Source organism: Gobio gobio, assembly GCF_949357685.1.
Source record: "Gobio gobio genome assembly, chromosome: 7".
NCBI lineage: Eukaryota > Metazoa > Chordata > Actinopteri > Cypriniformes > Gobionidae > Gobio > Gobio gobio.
Window position 1 is genome coordinate 58108731 of NC_137103.1, and position 21387 is coordinate 58130117.

The following is a 21387-nucleotide window of genomic DNA, read 5'->3' on the forward strand; positions in this document are numbered from 1 at the left end:
TTTGAAAGCTTACGAACTCAAAATTCATCCAGTGAAACCCGTTTCGAAATCGGAAATTGTGTTACCATGGAAACGGCACTAAATTATTCTAGCGGGCTCCTCCCCCTAGTGGGCGGCGTCATGTTTCATATTACAACAATTATTTTAACTACTTTATAATCAAAATCTTTTCTAATCTTGACAAAACACATATCGTCGGAAAGGTCTGAATCTCAAGGGTCCATATTTCGTGACTGTTTTGTGATGAACGTGATATTTGGACAGGAAAATGCATCAAAAAACAATCAATGGAATTTGAATGACACCCGGTGGCTATTTTTGGTACAGCGCCCTAAACAAGATCTCATGAGAACTTCAATTTTTGTGATATCAACTTCAAATTTAAAACACAACTTGGTTAGACATATGGCTTTGGTCTTATAGTAGTTTTAGAGTAAAACATTATTTGTAAAATATATATTTTATATCAAATAAAAATATTTAGTACAGTATTTTTCATTTACAGTAGATTTAAACTTCCATACATTTTTCATACTTTCATATTTTGAGTTCAGCAATAATCTGCAGAGTGTCTTCTTTCAAACAAGACCAAACTTTGGTCTATATTCCAAAGCATTCTTGAATTACAGCCCTTTAAGTTTGTATAGTGCATTTCATGTGTATTCTCAAAAAGGGGGGTGACAGTTAAAGAGTTAAGATATCAAACAATATCAAGTAAATATTGAATTCCATTTTCCATTAAAACTAGCTATAAAAGTTTGCGTCAACTCCGTCAGGATTGTGTTATGATTGTGAATAAAGCAGGCAGTGTCAGGGCAGCTTTAACTCGCAAACATATAGTTATGTTTTAATATTTTAAACAAACAATATCGAAGTCTCTGCGCTCACAGCTTTAACTCCGTCGTTTCTGTAAATAGTTGTGGGATAAATCTAGCCATTTTGATATATGTATTAAGGCAGCTACGAATATGGAAAGAATCATAAATATATACGTGAGTTTTCTCCACAAAACTGCTCGTTTGTTTATTTTACTATCATGATGATGACGAGGGGGTGAAAGCCGTTCACTGATTGGTTGCCGGCGCGCTGACTCCGCCCAACACGGAAGAAGCGTCCGTTTAGGTGACGTCGAATGTTGTTGGCCAAGATGGCGTCGTCCACAGAGCAGTGTCTCCTAGAGCTCACGGATAAGGAAACTCGGGAGAAACTGTCGCACTGGGACCGTCGCGCGGATCCGATGGCGCCGTTAACGGACAAACAGACGGACTCGATCCTCGAGCTCCGCGCAGCCGCAGAAGTGACGCTTCTTCCCGCTGAGGTGAGGGATGTAGCCTATCAGCTAACAGCACAACAACAATACTCTCATTTACACCCTCATCTGGCTGGTTAGGCGAGGTGTGTGTGTGTGTGTGTGTGTGTGTGTGTGTGTGTGTGTGTGTGTGTGTGTGTGTGTGTGTGTGTGTGTGTGTGTGTGTGTGTGTGTGTGTGTGTGTGTGTGTGTGTGTGTGTGTGTCCCTTTAGACTTTTATAACTATTGAAAGTGCTTTAGTGTAGTTTAAGAACCCCCAAAGCAGACCCTTCATCTTAATAAATGGTTACACTTAGACATTCTACTAACTAATAGAGTATTAGTAGCCGATATTAAGCACAGTCTACTAATACTCTAATGACTGCTTGTGGACGTGTAGTTGTAAAGTTACTTGTAGTTAGTAGAATGTGTGTTAGGAGCATCAAAATAAAGTGTTAGCTGATATTAAGCACAGTCTACTAATACTCTAATGACTGCTTGTGGACATGTAGTTGTAAAGTTACTTGTAGTTAGTAAAATGACTGTTAGGAGCATCAAAATAAAGTGTTAGCCGATATTAAGCACAGTCTACTAATACTCTAATGACTGCTAGTGGACATGTAGTTGTAAAGTTACTTGTAGTTAGTAGAATGTGTGTTAGGAGCATCAAAATAAAGTGTTAGCCGATATTAAGCACAGTCTACTAATACTCTAATGACTGCTTGTGGACATGTAGTTGTAAAGTTACTTGTAGTTAGTAGAATGACTGTTAGGAGCATCAAAATAAAGTGTTAGCCGATATTAAGCACAGTCTACTAGGGCTGAACGATTAATTGCATTTGCGATAATATCGCGATATGATAAAACACGATTTCCTAACCGCAAAGGCTGCGATTACAGTCTGGTCACGTGACACGCGAGAGTAAAGTCTGCAGAAGAAGCAACTTGGCACGTTACACATGCCTGACCTAAAAGGGGAAAAACTGTGTGTGTTTGATCTATCTAATATTGTGTTGTTCATACTATAGGCTACAATAGAGGCGGGAGAAAAGATTCTTCTCCAATGATTCTGGATCGATTCTGAGCTTAGATTTTAACTGCAGGTGCGCGGTGGCGCTGCGTGTGTTTTAGAAACACCCGTATTCTGATTGCTTCCATTATCTCTCTCTTTCTCTCTCTCTCTCACACACATACACACACACACAATCACACACGAACCATAAAATAATATTTCATAACGTCCGGAAAGGTTGACGGCGCGAATCGCAATGACATTCGCAGGCTTCTTTGCGCAGGATATGCGCTGTGAGAAACTGATGTCGCGCTTACAGTGTGTGTTCTCGCCCGCCGGTGTTTTCCTTACACACACTCAACGAAGGCTTCATTCATGTCGTTAGGAATGCAGTGTGTGCGTATATTAAACAAATAAGTAACTCACTGACAGAAGGTTTTCCATTTCAAATGCTCACGCGGCGCTTTGTGAAGAGTGCTCGAGCGCGCGTCTGTGTGAGTCTCAAAACGCTTTTATGACGCAAAATTAATGTAAACACCGTCAGTAATGTCTTAATGAATTAAACAGACAGGGCAAAAACATCTTATATTTCAAAAGAGATCTGTGCATTAGTGTGAATGCAGCTGTCTATGATGATGTCATGATTAATAATCAAACAACAGTAAAGCTGAGAAAGAGAAAAATCACTCTCAGTTCAGACACTCTTAAACACTGAAAGCACTCTTTGTTCATTGCTTGTAATATGTTTTTTGTTCCTCTTTATGATTTACTAGCTTATGTTTTGCAGCTATATTAGTTTATATATTTAAAATTATTAACATGCAATTGTTTTAATTAAAATTTTATAATGTCCTAGTTATTTTAAAAAGCTTATAATTACATATATCATAATAAAAAATATTTTAAGTTTTTAATAAATTAATAAGATTAATTAATAGGGAAAAAGTTCAAGAATTGTTTTGGAATCGGATCGTGACTCCCATAATCAGAATCGGATCGTGAGGAACCAATTAAAGATTTTCACCATTACTATACAATGATGTATTGTTGAATAATACAGAAGATAAAGAGTTTAAAAAATAATTGCATATTAAATCGCAATCGCAATATTGCTTTAAAAAAAATCGCAATTAGATTTTTTTCCAAAATCGTTCAGCCCTACAGTCTACTAATACTCTAATGACTGCTAGTTGACATGTAGTTGTAAAGTTACTTGTAGTTAGTAGAATGTCTGTTAGGAGCATCAAAATAAAGTGTTAGCCGATATTAAGCACAGTCTACTAATACTCTAATGACTGCTAGTTGACATGTAGTTGTAAAGTTACTTGTAGTTAGTAGAATGTCTGTTAGGAGCATCAAAATAAAGTGTTAGCTGATATTAAGCACAGTCTACTAATACTCTAATGACTGCTAGTTGACATGTAGTTGTAAAGTTACTTGTAGTTAGTAGAATGTCTGTTAGGAGCATCAAAATAAAGTGTTAGCCGATATTAAGCACAGTCTACTAATACTCTAATGACTGCTAGTTGACATGTAGTTGTAAAGTTACTTGTAGTTAGTAGAATGTCTGTTTAGGAGCATCAAAATAAAGTGTTAGCTGATATTAAGCACAGTCTACTAATACTCTAATGACTGCTAGTGGACATGTAGTTGTAAAGTTACTTGTAGTTAGTAGAATGTCTGTTAGGAGCATCAAAATAAAGTGTTAGCCGATATTAAGCACAGTCTACTAATACTCTAATGACTGCTAGTGGACATGTAGTTGTAAAGTTACTTGTAGTTAGTAGAATGTCTGTTAGGAGCATCAAAATAAAGTGTTAGCCGATATTAAGCACAGTCTACTAATACTCTAATGACTGCTAGTGGACATGAAGTTGTAAAGTTACTTGTAGTTAGTAGAATGTCTGTTAGGAGCATCAAAATAAAGTGTTAGCCGATATTAAGCACAGTCTACTAATACTCTAATGACTGCTAGTGGACATGTAGTTGTAAAGTTACTTGTAGTTAGTAGAATGTCTGTTAGGAGCATCAAAATAAAGTGTTAGCCGATATTAAGCACAGTCTACTAATACTCTAATGACTGCTAGTTGACATGTAGTTGTAAAGTTACTTGTAGTTAGTAGAATGTCTGTTAGGAGCATCAAAATAAAGTGTTAGCTGATATTAAGCACAGTCTACTAATACTCTAATGACTGCTAGTTGACATGTAGTTGTAAAGTTACTTGTAGTTAGTAGAATGTCTGTTAGGAGCATCAAAATAAAGTGTTAGCCGATATTAAGCACAGTCTACTAATACTCTAATGACTGCTAGTTGACATGTAGTTGTAAAGTTACTTGTAGTTAGTAGAATGTCTGTTTAGGAGCATCAAAATAAAGTGTTAGCTGATATTAAGCACAGTCTACTAATACTCTAATGACTGCTAGTGGACATGTAGTTGTAAAGTTACTTGTAGTTAGTAGAATGTCTGTTAGGAGCATCAAAATAAAGTGTTAGCCGATATTAAGCACAGTCTACTAATACTCTAATGACTGCTAGTGGACATGTAGTTGTAAAGTTACTTGTAGTTAGTAGAATGTCTGTTAGGAGCATCAAAATAAAGTGTTAGCCGATATTAAGCACAGTCTACTAATACTCTAATGACTGCTAGTGGACATGAAGTTGTAAAGTTACTTGTAGTTAGTAGAATGTCTGTTAGGAGCATCAAAATAAAGTGTTAGCCGATATTAAGCACAGTCTACTAATACTCTAATGACTGCTAGTGGACATGTAGTTGTAAAGTTACTTGTAGTTAGTAGAATGTCTGTTAGGAGCATCAAAATAAAGTGTTAGCAGATATTAAGCACAGTCTACTAATACTCTAATGACTGCTAGTGGACATGTAGTTGTAAAGTTACTTGTAGTTAGTAGAATGTCTGTTAGGAGCATCAAAATAAAGTGTTAGCCGATATTAAGCACAGTCTACTAATACTCTAATGACTGCTAGTGGACATGTAGTTGTAAAGTTACTTGTAGTTAGTAGAATGTCTGTTGGGAGCATCAAAATAAAGTGTTAGCCGATATTAAGCACAGTCTACTAATACTCTAATGACTGCTTGTGGACATGTAGTTGTAAAGTTACTTGTAGTTAGTAGAATGTCTGTTAGGAGCATCAAAATAAAGTGTTAGCCGATATTAAGCACAGTCTACTAATACTCTAATGACTGCTAGTGGACATGAAGTTGTAAAGTTACTTGTAGTTAGTAGAATGTCTGTTAGGAGCATCAAAATAAAGTGTTAGCCGATATTAAGCACAGTCTACTAATACTCTAATGACTGCTAGTGGACATGTAGTTGTAAAGTTACTTGTAGTTAGTAGAATGTCTGTTAGGAGCATCAAAATAAAGTGTTAGCAGATATTAAGCACAGTCTACTAATACTCTAATGACTGCTTGTGGACATGTAGTTGTAAAGTTACTTGTAGTTAGTAGAATGTCTGTTAGGAGCATCAAAATAAAGTGTTAGCTGATATTAAGCACAGTCTACTAATACTCTAATGACTGCTAGTGGACATGTAGTTGTAAAGTTACTTGTAGTTAGTAGAATGTCTGTTAGGAGCATCAAAATAAAGTGTTAGCCGATATTAAGCACAGTCTACTAATACTCTAATGACTGCTAGTGGACATGTAGTTGTAAAGTTACTTGTAGTTAGTAGAATGTCTGTTGGGAGCATCAAAATAAAGTGTTAGCCGATATTAAGCACAGTCTACTAATACTCTAATGACTGCTAGTTGACATGTAGTTGTAAAGTTACTTGTAGTTAGTAGAATGTCTGTTAGGAGCATCAAAATAAAGTGTTAGCTGATATTAAGCACAGTCTACTAATACTCTAATGACTGCTTGTGGACATGTAGTTGTAAAGTTACTTGTAGTTAGTAGAATGTCTGTTAGGAGCATCAAAATAAAGTGTTAGCCGATATTAAGCACAGTCTACTAATACTCTAATGACTGCTTGTGGACATGTAGTTGTAAAGTTACTTGTAGTTAGTAGAATGTCTGTTAGGAGCATCAAAATAAAGTGTTAGCCGATATTAAGCACAGTCTACTAATACTCTAATGACTGCTAGTTGACATGTAGTTGTAAAGTTACTTGTAGTTAGTAGAATGTCTGTTAGGAGCATCAAAATAAAGTGTTAGCCGATATTAAGCACAGTCTACTAATACTCTAATGACTGCTAGTTGACGTGTAGTTGTAAAGTTACTTGTAGTTAGTAGAATGTCTGTTAGGAGCATCAAAATAAAGTGTTAGCCGATATTAAGCACAGTCTACTAATACTCTAATGACTGCTTGTGGACATGTAGTTGTAAAGTTACTTGTAGTTAGTAGAATGTCTGTTAGGAGCATCAAAATAAAGTGTTAGCCGATATTAAGCACAGTCTACTAATACTCTAATGACTGCTAGTGGACATGAAGTTGTAAAGTTACTTGTAGTTAGTAGAATGTCTGTTAGGAGCATCAAAATAAAGTGTTAGCCGATATTAAGCACAGTCTACTAATACTCTAATGACTGCTTGTGGACATGTAGTTGTAAAGTTACTTGTAGTTAGTAGAATGTCTGTTAGGAGCATCAAAATAAAGTGTTAGCTGATATTAAGCACAGTCTACTAATACTCTAATGACTGCTAGTGGACATGTAGTTGTAAAGTTACTTGTAGTTAGTAGAATGTCTGTTAGGAGCATCAAAATAAAGTGTTAGCTGATATTAAGCACAGTCTACTAATACTCTAATGACTGCTAGTGGACATGTAGTTGTAAAGTTACTTGTAGTTAGTAGAATGTCTGTTAGGAGCATCAAAATAAAGTGTTAGCTGATATTAAGCACAGTCTACTAATACTCTAATGACTGCTAGTTGACATGTAGTTGTAAAGTTACTTGTAGTTAGTAAAATGACTGTTAGGAGCATCAAAATAAAGTGTTAGCCGATATTAAGCACAGTCTACTAATACTCTAATGACTGCTAGTGGACATGAAGTTGTAAAGTTACTTGTAGTTAGTAGAATGTCTGTTTAGGAGCATCAAAATAAAGTGTAAGCCGATATTAAGCACAGTCTACTAATACTCTAATGACTGCTTGTTGACATGTAGTTGTAAAGTTACTTGTAGTTAGTAGAATGTCTGTTAGGAGCATCAAAATAAAGTGTTAGCCGATATTAAGCACAGTCTACTAATACTCTAATGACTGCTTGTGGACATGTAGTTGTAAAGTTACTTGTAGTTAGTAGAATGTCTGTTAGGAGCATCAAAATAAAGTGTTAGCCGATATTAAGCACAGTCTACTAATACTCTAATGACTGCTAGTGGACATGTAGTTGTAAAGTTACTTGTAGTTAGTAGAATGTCTGTTAGGAGCATCAAAATAAAGTGTTAGCCGATATTAAGCACAGTCTACTAATACTCTAATGACTGCTAGTGGACATGTAGTTGTAAAGTTACTTGTAGTTAGTAGAATGTCTGTTAGGAGCATCAAAATAAAGTGTTAGCCGATATTAAGCACAGTCTACTAATACTCTAATGACTGCTAGTGGACATGTAGTTGTAAAGTTACTTGTAGTTAGTAGAATGTCTGTTAGGAGCATCAAAATAAAGTGTTAGCCGATATTAAGCACAGTCTACTAATACTCTAATGACTGCTTGTGGACATGTAGTTGTAAAGTTACTTGTAGTTAGTAGAATGTCTGTTAGGAGCATCAAAATAAAGTGTTAGCTGATATTAAGCACAGTCTACTAATACTCTAATGACTGCTAGTGGACATGAAGTTGTAAAGTTACTTGTAGTTAGTAGAATGTCTGTTAGGAGCATCAAAATAAAGTGTTAGCCGATATTAAGCACAGTCTACTAATACTCTAATGACTGCTTGTGGACATGTAGTTGTAAAGTTACTTGTAGTTAGTAGAATGTCTGTTAGGAGCATCAAAATAAAGTGTTAGCCGATATTAAGCACAGTCTACTAATACTCTAATGACTGCTAGTGGACATGAAGTTGTAAAGTTACTTGTAGTTAGTAGAATGTCTGTTAGGAGCATCAAAATAAAGTGTTAGCCGATATTAAGCACAGTCTACTAATACTCTAATGACTGCTAGTGGACATGAAGTTGTAAAGTTACTTGTAGTTAGTAGAATGACTGTTAGGAGCATCAAAATAAAGTGTTAGCCGATATTAAGCACAGTCTACTAATACTCTAATGACTGCTAGTGGACATGAAGTTGTAAAGTTACTTGTAGTTAGTAGAATGTCTGTTAGGAGCATCAAAATAAAGTGTTAGCCGATATTAAGCACAGTCTACTAATACTCTAATGACTGCTAGTGGACATGAAGTTGTAAAGTTACTTGTAGTTAGTAGAATGTCTGTTAGGAGCATCAAAATAAAGTGTTAGCCGATATTAAGCACAGTCTACTAATACTCTAATGACTGCTAGTGGACATGAAGTTGTAAAGTTACTTGTAGTTAGTAGAATGACTGTTAGGAGCATCAAAATAAAGTGTTAGCCGATATTAAGCACAGTCTACTAATACTCTAATGACTGCTTGTGGACATGTAGTTGTAAAGTTACTTGTAGTTAGTAGAATGTCTGTTAGGAGCATCAAAATAAAGTGTTAGCTGATATTAAGCACAGTCTACTAATACTCTAATGACTGCTAGTGGACATGTAGTTGTAAAGTTACTTGTAGTTAGTAGAATGTCTGTTAGGAGCATCAAAATAAAGTGTTAGCCGATATTAAGCACAGTCTACTAATACTCTAATGACTGCTAGTGGACATGTAGTTGTAAAGTTACTTGTAGTTAGTAGAATGTCTGTTAGGAGCATCAAAATAAAGTGTTAGCCGATATTAAGCACAGTCTACTAATACTCTAATGACTGCTTGTGGACATGTAGTTGTAAAGTTACTTGTAGTTAGTAGAATGTCTGTTAGGAGCATCAAAATAAAGTGTTAGCCGATATTAAGCACAGTCTACTAATACTCTAATGACTGCTTGTGGACATGTAGTTGTAAAGTTACTTGTAGTTAGTAGAATGTCTGTTGAGGAGCATCAAAATAAAGTGTTAGCCGATATTAAGCACAGTCTACTAATACTCTAATGACTGCTAGTGGACATGTAGTTGTAAAGTTACTTGTAGTTAGTAGAATGTCTGTTAGGAGCATCAAAATAAAGTGTTAGCCGATATTAAGCACAGTCTACTAATACTCTAATGACTGCTAGTGGACATGTAGTTGTAAAGTTACTTGTAGTTAGTAGAATGACTGTTAGGAGCATCAAAATAAAGTGTTAGCCGATATTAAGCACAGTCTACTAATTCTCTAATGACTGCTTGTTGACATGTAGTTGTAAAGTTACTTGTAGTTAGTAGAATGTCTGTTAGGAGCATCAAAATAAAGTGTTAGCCGATATTAAGCACAGTCTACTAATACTCTAATGGCTGCGAGTAGTCAGTATGTCTGAGGTGTAAGTGAATGAGTAGTGTATGTTCCCTCAGCTGCCCATCGAGGACATCTGCGGCCTGACGTCTCGCTCTCTGCGCTCCTCCTTCTCAGCTACTCTGCCCGAGTCCACAGAGGAAGCTCTGCTGCAAGGCTTTCAGATGCTGGACCTGGAGAATGAGCGGATAGAGACGGCTCAACAGGTGCTATATATTAGTAAATCTATAGTAGGAAAATGAACATTTTGAGCAAGTGAGTAACGACATCATCTGTGTGTCAGTTTTTCTCCTGGTTCTCAAAGCTGCAGGTCCAGATGGATCAAGACGAAGCCACTAAATACAGGTGTGTGTCCTTGATCTCTCCGAGTAGCCGCTCCTGTAGATGATTGTGAGCGTGTAGTAATGTTGTGCTTTACTCCACAGGAAGACCCGGGATGTGTTGAACGGATATCAGGAGCAGTGTGATGCTATCCTGAAGGATGTGAACGCCGCGCTGGAGCACCTGGACTCTCTGCAGAAACAGTATCTCTTCGTTTCCACCAAAACCGGAACGCTTCACGAGGCCTGCGAACAACTGCTGAAGGAGCAGGTCTGATCTGTGTATTATTACTCTAGTGTAAACCTCGTGTAATATTACTCCAGTGTAAAGCTTGTGTAATATTACTCCAGTGTAAACCTCGTGTAATATCACTCCAGTGTAAACCTTGTGTAATATTACTCCAGTGTAAACCTCGTGTAATATTACTCCAGTGTAAACCTTGTGTAATATTACTCCAGTGTAAACCTCGTGTAATATCACTCCAGTGTAAACCTCGTGTAATATTACTCCAGTGTAAACCTCGTGTAATATTACTCCAGTGTAAAGCTTGTGTAATATTACTCCAGTGTAAAGCTCAGTGTAATATTACTCCAGTGTAAAGCTCAATGTAATATTACTCCAGTGTAAACCTCTCGTTTAATATTACTCCATTGTAAACCTCATGTAATATTACTCCAGTGTAAAGCTCAGTGTAATATTACTCCAGTGTAAAGCTCAATGTAATATTACTCCAGTGTAAACCTCTCGTTTAATATTACTCCATTGTAAACCTCATGTAATATTACTCCAGTGTAAACCTCGTGTAATATTACTCCAGTGTAAACCTCATGTAATATTACTCCAGTGTAAACCTTGTGTAATATTACTCCAGTGTAAACCTTGTGTAATATTATTCCAGTGTAAAGCTCAGTGTAATATTACTCCAGTGTAAAGCTCTGTGTAATATTACTCCAGTGTAAAGCTCAGTGTAATATTACTCCAGTGTAAAGCTCAATGTAATATTACTCCAGTGTAAAGCTCTGTGTAATATTACTCCAGTGTAAAGCTCAGTGTAATATTACTCCAGTGTAATGCTCTGTGTAATATTACTCCAGTGTAAAGCTCTGTGTAATATTACTCCAGTGTAAAGCTCAGTGTAATATTACTCCAGTGTAAACCTCGTGTAATATCACTCCAGTGTAAACCATATCACTCCAGTGTAAACCTCGTGTAATATCACTCCAGTGTAAACCTTGTGTAATATTACTCCAGTGTAAACCTCGTGTAATATTATTCCAGTGTAAAGCTCAGTGTAATATTACTCCAGTGTAAACCTCGTGTAATATCACTCCAGTGTAAACCATATCACTCCAGTGTAAACCTCGTGTAATATCACTCCAGTGTAAACCTCGTGTAATATTACTCCAGTGTAAACCTCGTGTAATATTATTCCAGTGTAAAGCTCTGTGTAATATTACTCCAGTGTAAACCTTGTGTAATATTACTCCAGTGTAAACCTCATGTAATATTACTCCAGTGTAAACCTTGTGTAATATTATTCCAGTGTAAAGCTCAGTGTAATATTACTCCAGTGTAAACCTTGTGTAATATTACTCCAGTGTAAAGCTCAATGTAATATTACTCCAGTGTAAACCTTGTGTAATATTACTCCAGTGTAAACCTTGTGTAATATTACTCCAGTGTAAACCTCATGTAATATTACTCCAGTGTAAACCTTGTGTAATATTATTCCAGTGTAAAGCTCTGTGTAATATTACTCCAGTGTAAACCTTGTGTAATATTACTCCAGTGTAAAGCTCAATGTAATATTACTCCAGTGTAAACCTTGTGTAATATTACTCCAGTGTAAACCTTGTGTAATATTACTCCAGTGTAAACCTAGTGTAATATTACTCCAGTGTAAACCTTGTGTAATATTACTCCAGTGTAAACCTCGTGTAATATTACTCCAGTGTAAACCTCGTGTAATATTACTCCAGTGTAAAGCTCAGTGTAATATTACTCCAGTGTAAAGCTCTGTGTAATTTTACTCCAGTGTAAAGCTCAATGTAATATTACTCCAGTGTAAACCTCTCGTTTAATATTACTCCATTGTAAACCTCATGTAATATTACTCCAGTGTAAACCTCGTGTAATATTACTCCAGTGTAAACCTCATGTAATATTACTCCAGTGTAAACCTTGTGTAATATTACTCCAGTGTAAACCTCGTGTAATATTACTCCAGTGTAAACCTCGTGTAATATTATTCCAGTGTAAAGCTCAGTGTAATATTACTCCAGTGTAAAGCTCTGTGTAATATTACTCCAGTGTAAAGCTTGTGTAATATTACTCCAGTGTAAACCTCATGTAATATTACTCCAGTGTAAACCTCATGTAATATTACTCCAGTGTAAACCTCGTGTAATATTACTCCAGTGTAAACCTCGTGTAATATTACTCCAGTGTAAACCTCATGTAATATTACTCCAGTGTAAACCTCGTGTAATATTACTCCAGTGTAAAGCTCAGTGTAATATTAATCCAGTGTAAAGCTCTGTGTAATATTACTCCAGTGTAAAGCTCAGTGTAATATTACTCCAGTGTAAACCTCGTGTAATATTACTCCAGTGAAAAGCTCAGTGTAATATTACTCCAGTGTAAACCTCGTGTAATATTACTCCAGTGTAAAGCTCAGTGTAATATTACTCCAGTGTAAACCTTGTGTAATATTACTCCAGTGTAAAGCTCAGTGTAATATTATTCCAGTGTAAACCTCGTGTAATATTATGCAGTGTAAACCTCGTGTAATATTATTCCAGTGTAAAGCTCAGTGTAATATTACTCCAGTGTAAATCTCTGTGTAATATTACTCCAGTGTAAAGCTTGTGTAATATTACTCCAGTGTAAAGCTCAATGTAATATTACTCCAGTGTAAACCTCTCGTTTAATATTACTCCAGTGTAAATCTTGTGTAATATTACTCCAGTGTAAACCTCGTGTACTATTATTCCAGTGTAAAGCTCAGTGTAATATTACTCCAGTGTAAAGCTCTGTGTAATATTACTCCAGTGTAAAGCTTGTGTAATATTACTCCAGTGTAAAGCTCAATGTAATATTACTCCAGTGTAAACCTCTCGTTTAATATTACTCCAGTGTAAACCTCATGTAATATTACTCCAGTGTAAACCTCGTGTAATATTACTCCAGTGTAAACCTCGTGTAATATTACTCCAGTGTAAACCTTGTGTAATATTATTCCAGTGTAAAGCTCTGTGTAATATTACTCCAGTGTAAAGCTTGTGTAATATTACTCCAGTGTAAAGCTCAATGAAATATTACTCCAGTGTAAATCTCTCGTTTAATATTACTCCAGTGTAAACCTCATGTAATATTACTCCAGTGTAAACCTCGTGTAATATTACTCCAGTGTAAACCTCGTGTAATATTACTCCAGTGTAAACCTTGTGTAATATTATTCCAGTCTAAAGCTCAGTGTAATATTACTCCAGTGTAAAGCTCTGTGTAATATTACTCCAGTGTAAAGCTCAATGTAATATTACTCCAGTGTAAACCTCTCGTGTAATATTACTCCAGTGTAAACCTCATGTAATATTACTCCAGTGTAAACCTCGTGTAATATTACTCCAGTGTAAACCTCATGTAATATTACTCCAGTGTAAACCTTGTGTAATATTACTCCAGTGTAAAGCTCAGTGTAATATTAATCCAGTGTAAAGCTCTGTGTAATATTACTCCAGTGTAAACCTCGTGTAATATTACTCCAGTGTAAAGCTCAGTGTAATATTACTCCAGTGTAAACCTCGTGTAATATTACTCCAGTGTAAACCTCGTGTAATATTACTCCAGTGTAAAGCTCATTGTAATATTACTCCAGTGTAAACCTTGTGTAATATTACTCCAGTGTAAAGCTCAGTGTAATATTACTCCAGTGTAAACCTTGTATAATATTACTCCAGTGTAAAGCTCAGTGTAATATTAATCCAGTGTAAAGCTCTGTGTAATATTACTCCAGTGTAAACCTCGTGTAATATTACTCCAGTGTAAACCTCGTGTAATATTACTCCAGTGTAAACCTCGTGTAATATTACTCCAGTGTAAAGCTCAGTGTAATATTATTCCAGTGTAAACCTCGTGTAATATTATGCAGTGTAAACCTCGTGTAATATTACTCCAGTGTAAAGCTCAGTGTAATATTACTCCAGTGTAAAGCTCAGTGTAATATTACTCCAGTGTAAACCTAGTGTAATATTACTCCAGTGTAAAGCTCAGTGTAATATTATTTCAGTGTAAACCTCGTGTAATATTACTCCAGTGTAAAGCTCAGTGTAATATTATTCCAGTGTAAACCTCGTGTAATATTACTCCAGTGTAAACCTCGTGTAATATTACTCCAGTGTAAAGCTCAGTGTAATATTACTCCATTGTAAAGCTCAGTGTAATATTACTCCAGTGTAAACCTCGTGTAATATTACTCCAGTGTAAACCTCGTGTAATATTACTCCAGTGTAAAGCTCAGTGTAATATTACTCCAGTGTAAACCTCGTGTAATATTACTCCAGTGTAAACCTCGTGTAATATTACTCCAGTGTAAACCTCGTGTAATATTACTCCAGTGTAAAGCTCAGTGTAATATTACTCCATTGTAAAGCTCAGTGTAATATTACTCCAGTGTAAACCTCGTGTAATATTACTCCAGTGTAAACCTCGTGTAATATTACTCCAGTGTAAAGCTCAGTGTAATATTACTCCAGTGTAAACCTCGTGTAATATTACTCCAGTGTAAAGCTTGTGTAATATTACTCCAGTGTTAACCTTGTGTAATATTACTCCAGTGTAAACCTCGTGTAATATTACTCCAGTGTAAACCTCGTGTAATATTACTCCAGTGTAAACCTCGTGTAATATTACTCCAGTGTAAAGCTTGTGTAATATTACTCCAGTGTTAACCTTGTGTAATATTACTCCAGTGTAAACCTCGTGTAATATTACTCCAGTGTAAAGCTCAGTGTAATATTACTCCAGTGTTAACCTTGTGTAATATTACTCCAGTGTAAACCTTGTGTAATTTTACTCCAGTGTGTAAAGTGTGATTACTCATATATGTTCTCTGTGCCGGACAGTCGGAGCTGGTGGATCTCGCTGAGAGCATTCAGGAGAAACTCTCATACTTTAACGAACTGGAGAACATAAACACGGTAACGTCTCGCTGCTGATTAAGATGTGTGTGTGTGTGAGTGTGAGTGTGTGAGCATGAGTGTGTGTGTGTGTGTGTGTGTGTGTGTGTGTGTGTATTAATCGCTCTCCTCCTGCAGAAGCTCAACTCTACGACGCTCTCCGTGAACAGCGATGGATTCATTCCCATGCTCTCCAAATTAGACGAATGCGTTGAATACGTTTCATCACATGTGAGCGAAACATCTCACACTTATTCCCATTATTCTGTGTGTGTGTGTGTGTGTGTGTGACGTATTCCTCGTGTTTCCTCTCAGCCGAGCTTCAAAGATTACCCAGTGTACCTCAGCAAGTTTAAGCAGTGCCTGTCCAGAGCCATGCATCTGATCCAGATCCACACGGTCCAGACCCTGCAGAACCTCACGGGTCAGCTGACCAAACGGGTGAGGATACTCAAAGCTGAAGCCCTGCTCATCATTGTTGATTATTATTATTATTATTATATATCATTTCCTCTGTCCTCTGATTGGCAGGATCCGCTGGGCGCTCCGAACGCAGACAACGCCTTCACGCTCTACTACGTCAAGTTCAGAGCAGCGGCTCCTAAAGTTCGAGTAAGTCTAGTTTTAAATCCATAACTCTTCCTCAAAAGCCTGATGATCATATCTGACACTCATGATGTTTATAATAAATGGGGATGGAGAATCTCCACAGGTCTTCATTTGACCTTAGATCGGAGCAGAAAGTCTTAAAGTCAGTATCTTGGCATTAAATGAGGGCACATAATTGCAGAATCCAGTCATAAAAATGTCCTTTACTGTATAAATGACACAGAGTTTGTCAACTTTTAGTCTCTTAACCCTTTAACTGTCAGCCCACTTTTTTGAGAATAAATATGAAAATGCACTATCCAGATTTAAAGGGCTGTAATTCAAGAATGCTTTGGAATATAGACATAAGTTTGGTCTTGTTTTAAAGCAGACACGTGGCAGATTATTGCTGAAGTGAAATCATGAAAAAGTATGAAAGTATGAAAAAGTTATGGAAGTTTAAATTTACTGTAAATAAAAAATATTTTTTATTCTATATAGAATATATATTTTACAAAAATGTTTTAATCTAAAATTACTATAAAATCAAAGCCATGTGTTCCAAATTTGAAGTTGATATCACAAAAATGTAAGTCCCCATGAGATGTTGTTTAGGGCGCTGTACCAAAAACAGCCACCGGGTGTCATTCACATTCCATTGATTGTATTTTTGATGCATTTTCCTGTCAAAATATCACTTCCATCACAAAACAGTCACCAAATATGGACCCTTGAGATTCAGACCTTTCCGACGATATGCGTTTTGTCAAGATTAGAAAAGATTTTGATTATAAAGTAGTTAAAATAATTGTTGTAAAATGAAACATGACGCCGCCCACTAGGGGGAGGAGCCAGCTAGAAGAATTTAGAGTAACGTCTCCATGGTAACCCAGCATCCAATTTCAAAACGGTTTTCACGGGATTAATTTTGAGTTCGTAAGCTTTCGAATTATACCTTATTTATGATAATTACTGAAATATATGATATGAAAAAAAAGGCCAGCGGGACAGTGACAGTTATTAAAGGGCCAGTTCACCCATTAACAAGAATCATGTGATCATTTCCTCGCCAACAGAACACAGAATCTGGTCAAAATAAAACATATTTCATAGGGCCCTAAAAAAGTATTCTCTGTTAAACTTGTAATACATTTCTGTTGTTTCATGATTTCAATTGATTAATACAATTTAATGTAACCATTAAAACAAAACAAGATTTCTTAAGGGCTCTTGTTTGGTCTGGATTTTCGGACTTTTAAGTTTGGTCCGAATTAAAATAACAGGTGTGAAACAGAGGAAACAAACAAACACACACAAACAGAGGAAAAGAAGCAGTGTCGCTCCGGAGCAAACTGAACAAAGCTTCGGTTCGTTTCTAGTGTGAAAGCGTTTTCTGTACGGTTCAGAGCATTTACAGGAAGCTCCTGTTTATGTTTAAATATTCTAATGTTATTTTTAAATTTCATTTGGGCTATATTGATTATGAAAAGGGCAAAGATGCGCAATATGTCAGAAGACAGAAGGTCAGACATGATTTTGACCACTTCATTGAGTTTTGTTTTGTAGAAAGCCTTTCTTTAAAGTCAATTATCTTAATTTTAATCAATGTTTCATCAGCCAATCGCCTGGATTTAATAAATCAGAAGCAAATACAGCAGACAATCGTGACACTAGCATTGCTCTTGAACACGTCTCGTAAATAAACCCAAACTCAGCCTCACACACATGAGAAATGTGTGTGTAGAAAGCTTGACAAGTCATGTACAGTTCTTTAGTGCGCTCGCGTGATGGCAATGTCAAACCAAACCAAAACATGAACTTTGGTTCTGACCTTGGTGTGGACGTACATGTGTGAAAATGCTGTTTCCAGCTCAATATCAGAACACACACACACACACTTATACACACAAAAACACACGCACACACAAATGTCATTGTAAAAGCTAATTTTGAAAAAGAGTTACTGTTCATTGAATTGTACAAAAAATATTTTAAGCAAAATGTTTATTATAAAAGGTTAATACAAAATTTTTATGACTGAAATAATTGCATTTTTATTAAGTTACAATTAAAACAATGGGTAACAAAATGCTTTCCATTTGTTCTCTTTCTAATGCAATGTTCAGGTTTGACTGTATTATAAAGTAAAACTGGCTCTTCAAATGAGCATTTAAACCAACCAAGCAAACACAAAACTTGACAAAAATAGTCTTTGAGAATCTCTTATTATATATTAAAATCCACAACCTGAAAAAAAATATGCAAATACGTGCAAAAACAACTAGAATTCACAAGCCTTTCTACAGGGAGCTGTAAATCCATCTAGTGGTTAAAATATTATATTGCATGATAATAGTGCTCACTGCTTCCACCAGGTGGCACCAATCTGATTTCAATTTTTTTTTCTATAGTTAAAAACGCAATAATAATAATATATATATATATATAAAAAATAATAATAATAAAAAAAAAAAAAAAAAAAAAATATATATATATATATATATATATATATATATATATATATATATATATATATACACACACACGCATTTTCTATTATATTCTATGGGAAAAAATGGATCATAATTATTGCATAAATATTAATTATTATCATAAAATTCTCTCCAAACACAAAAAAGAAAGAAAAAATATTATTGAACAAAAATACATTTAATGGATTTTACTGAAAAAATAATAATAATTGATTTCAGGGGTCGTGTCACTTTTGACCCGAAGGTCCTGAGTGTGATGGAAAGCAGAACCTCAGAGGGTTAAATCAAGACTCGTTTAAAGACATGAACATGAAGAAATCAAGTCTTGTGTTCTGAGAAACTCCACAGAATGAAGAGTTTGAGCTGAAAACAAGAGCAAATCTGTCATTGGGTGGGAAAGTTGATGTTTATGAACACATCGGCAGAGATTTGATCATAAAATCACTTTCACGAGATTCCTCATCTCAAACTTTGAGCTATTTCTGCTCACATTGATTAAAGAGTGATGGAGATCTGTTGGGAATTGTATTGAAGTGTCTCTAATAAAACTCATTTACATTAGAGAACAGATCCACTGAGCCTTTAGTTTATTATGTAATCGCTCTTAAATGTAATCCTGATGAAGTAAAGCTCAGTCGCTTCAGTCCAGGTGAAATATTACTAACAATATCAGTTATTCTTGCGTTAACTTGATCAAATCAGGTCAGATTTAAAGACTAAATTGTGTGATTTCTTCACACTCCTGTCGTCCCAAACCCTGAATAATGCAGGTGTGTGTGTGTGTGTGTGTGTGTGTGTGTGTGTGTGTGTGTGTGTGTGTGTGTGTGTGTGTGTGTGTGTGTGTGTGTGTGTGTGTGTGTGTGTGTGTGTGTGTGTGTGTGTGTGTGTGTGTGTGTGTGTGTGTGTGTGTGTGTGTGTGTGTGTGTGTGTGTGTGTGTGTGTTTCAGAGGCTCATTGAGCAGGTCGAGCAGCGCTCTGAAGTCATCCCAGAGTGAGTGATGGAGGTTTTGTTCATTTAAACCAGTTAAAGTGTGTGTTTCTCCCTCAGACGGCGTGTGATGATGAATAAGTGTGTGTGTTTCAGGTATCAGCAGCTCCTGGACGAGATTCACCAGTGTTATCTGGACCAGAGAGAGATTCTGCTCAGCCCCAGTATCAACTCCACCTTCTCAGACCTTACCAGCCAGAACAACAAGGACCACTGCGCTCTGGTAAACCTTCAGAGGGATGTTTGGTTTGATTGAAGCGGACAGAAAATGACTGAGCGTCTGTTTGAGGTCGATCGACTCAATTTTGAGAAATCGAGTCTGACGGTTCCAAAACAAAATCTGACACACACCAAGTCAACACCAAATATCCACAGGGAAAATATATATCCAACTTTTTTTCTCCAGGATAGCACAATTGTTTGATTAGCATTAATGCCTATTAGGGCTGAATCTAATAACTATTTTTTTGTCTATTAATAGGGCTGTCAAAAGATTAATCGCGATTAATCGCATCCAAAATAAAGTCTGTGTTTACATAACATATGTGTGTGTACTCTGTTAATTATTATTTATATATAAATACACACACATTCATGTTTATATTTAAGAAATATTTGCATGTATATACTGTATATACATTTATATAATTATAATATATATAAATATAAATGTTTTATATATAAAAATATTTTTTTCTGAAATATATAAATAATAATTAACAGAGTACACACACATATATTATGTAAACACAAACTTTTATTTTGGATGCGATTAATCGCAATTAATCTTTTGACAGCCCTAATATATATTATAGATTATATAAATTTATATACAGTATATACATGCAAATATTTCTTAAATATATACATGAATGTGTGTGTATTTATATATAAATAATAATTAACAAAGTACACACACATATATTATGTAAACACAGACTTTTATTTTGAATGCGATTAATCGCGATTAATCTTTTGAGAGCCCTAATATTTATATATATTATAGATTATATAAATGTATATACAGTATATACATGCAAATATTTCTTAAATATATACATGAATGTGTGTGTATTTATATATAAATAATAATTAACAGAGTACACACACATATATTATGTAAACACAAACTTTTATTTTGGATGCGATTAATCACGATTAATCTTTTGACAGCCCTAATATTTATATATATTATAGATTATATAAATGTATATACAATATATACATGCAAATATTTCTTAAATATATACATGCAAATATTTCTTAAATATATACATGAATGTGTGTGTATTTATATATAAATAATAATTATACAGAGTACACACACATATATTATGTAAACACAAACTTTTATTTTGGATGCGATTAATCACGATTAATCTTTTGACAGCCCTAATATTTATATATATTATAGATTATATAAATGTATATACAATATATACATGCAAATATTTCTTAAATATATACATGCAAATATTTCTTAAATATATACATGAATGTGTGTGTATTTATATATAAATAATAATTAACAAAGTACACACACATATATTATGTAAACACAGACTTTTATTTTGAATGCGATTAATCGCGATTAATCTTTTGAGAGCCCTAATATTTATATATATTATAGATTATATAAATGTATATACAGTATATACATGCAAATATTTCTTAAATATATACATGAATGTGTGTGTATTTATATATAAATAATAATTAACAGAGTACACACACATATATTATGTAAACACAGACTTTTATTTTGGATGCGATTAATCGCGATTAATCTTTTGACAGCCCTAATATTTATATATATTATAGATTATATAAATGTATAAACAGTATATACATGCAAATATTTCTTAAATATATTCATGAATGTGTGTGTATTTATATATAAATAATAATTATACAGAGTACACACACATATATTATGGCAACACAAACTTTTATTTTGGATGCGATTAATCTTTTGACAGCCCTAATATATTCAACTTTTTTCTCCATGATAGCACAATTGTTTAATTAGCATTAATGCCTATTAGGGCTGCATCTAATAACTAT

General features: G+C 35.0%; 1 protein-coding gene across 1 annotated transcript in view; it reads left to right on the forward strand.

Annotated features, from left to right (window-relative positions):
• The first annotated feature begins 1101 nt into the window (after window positions 1–1101).
• cog3 (component of oligomeric golgi complex 3) overlaps window positions 1102–21387 on the forward strand; it is a 40843-nt gene continuing 20557 nt past the window's right edge. Inside the window, exons 1-10 of the mRNA XM_079821962.1 lie at window positions 1102–1318; window positions 9817–9963; window positions 10041–10102; window positions 10183–10348; window positions 15202–15276; window positions 15394–15486; window positions 15571–15696; window positions 15787–15867; window positions 19283–19326; window positions 19420–19546. Coding sequence (XP_079678088.1) covers window positions 1133–1318; window positions 9817–9963; window positions 10041–10102; window positions 10183–10348; window positions 15202–15276; window positions 15394–15486; window positions 15571–15696; window positions 15787–15867; window positions 19283–19326; window positions 19420–19546 — 1107 coding nt within the window. The 5' untranslated portion in view covers window positions 1102–1132. The remainder of the gene's footprint in view (window positions 1319–9816; window positions 9964–10040; window positions 10103–10182; window positions 10349–15201; window positions 15277–15393; window positions 15487–15570; window positions 15697–15786; window positions 15868–19282; window positions 19327–19419; window positions 19547–21387) is intronic.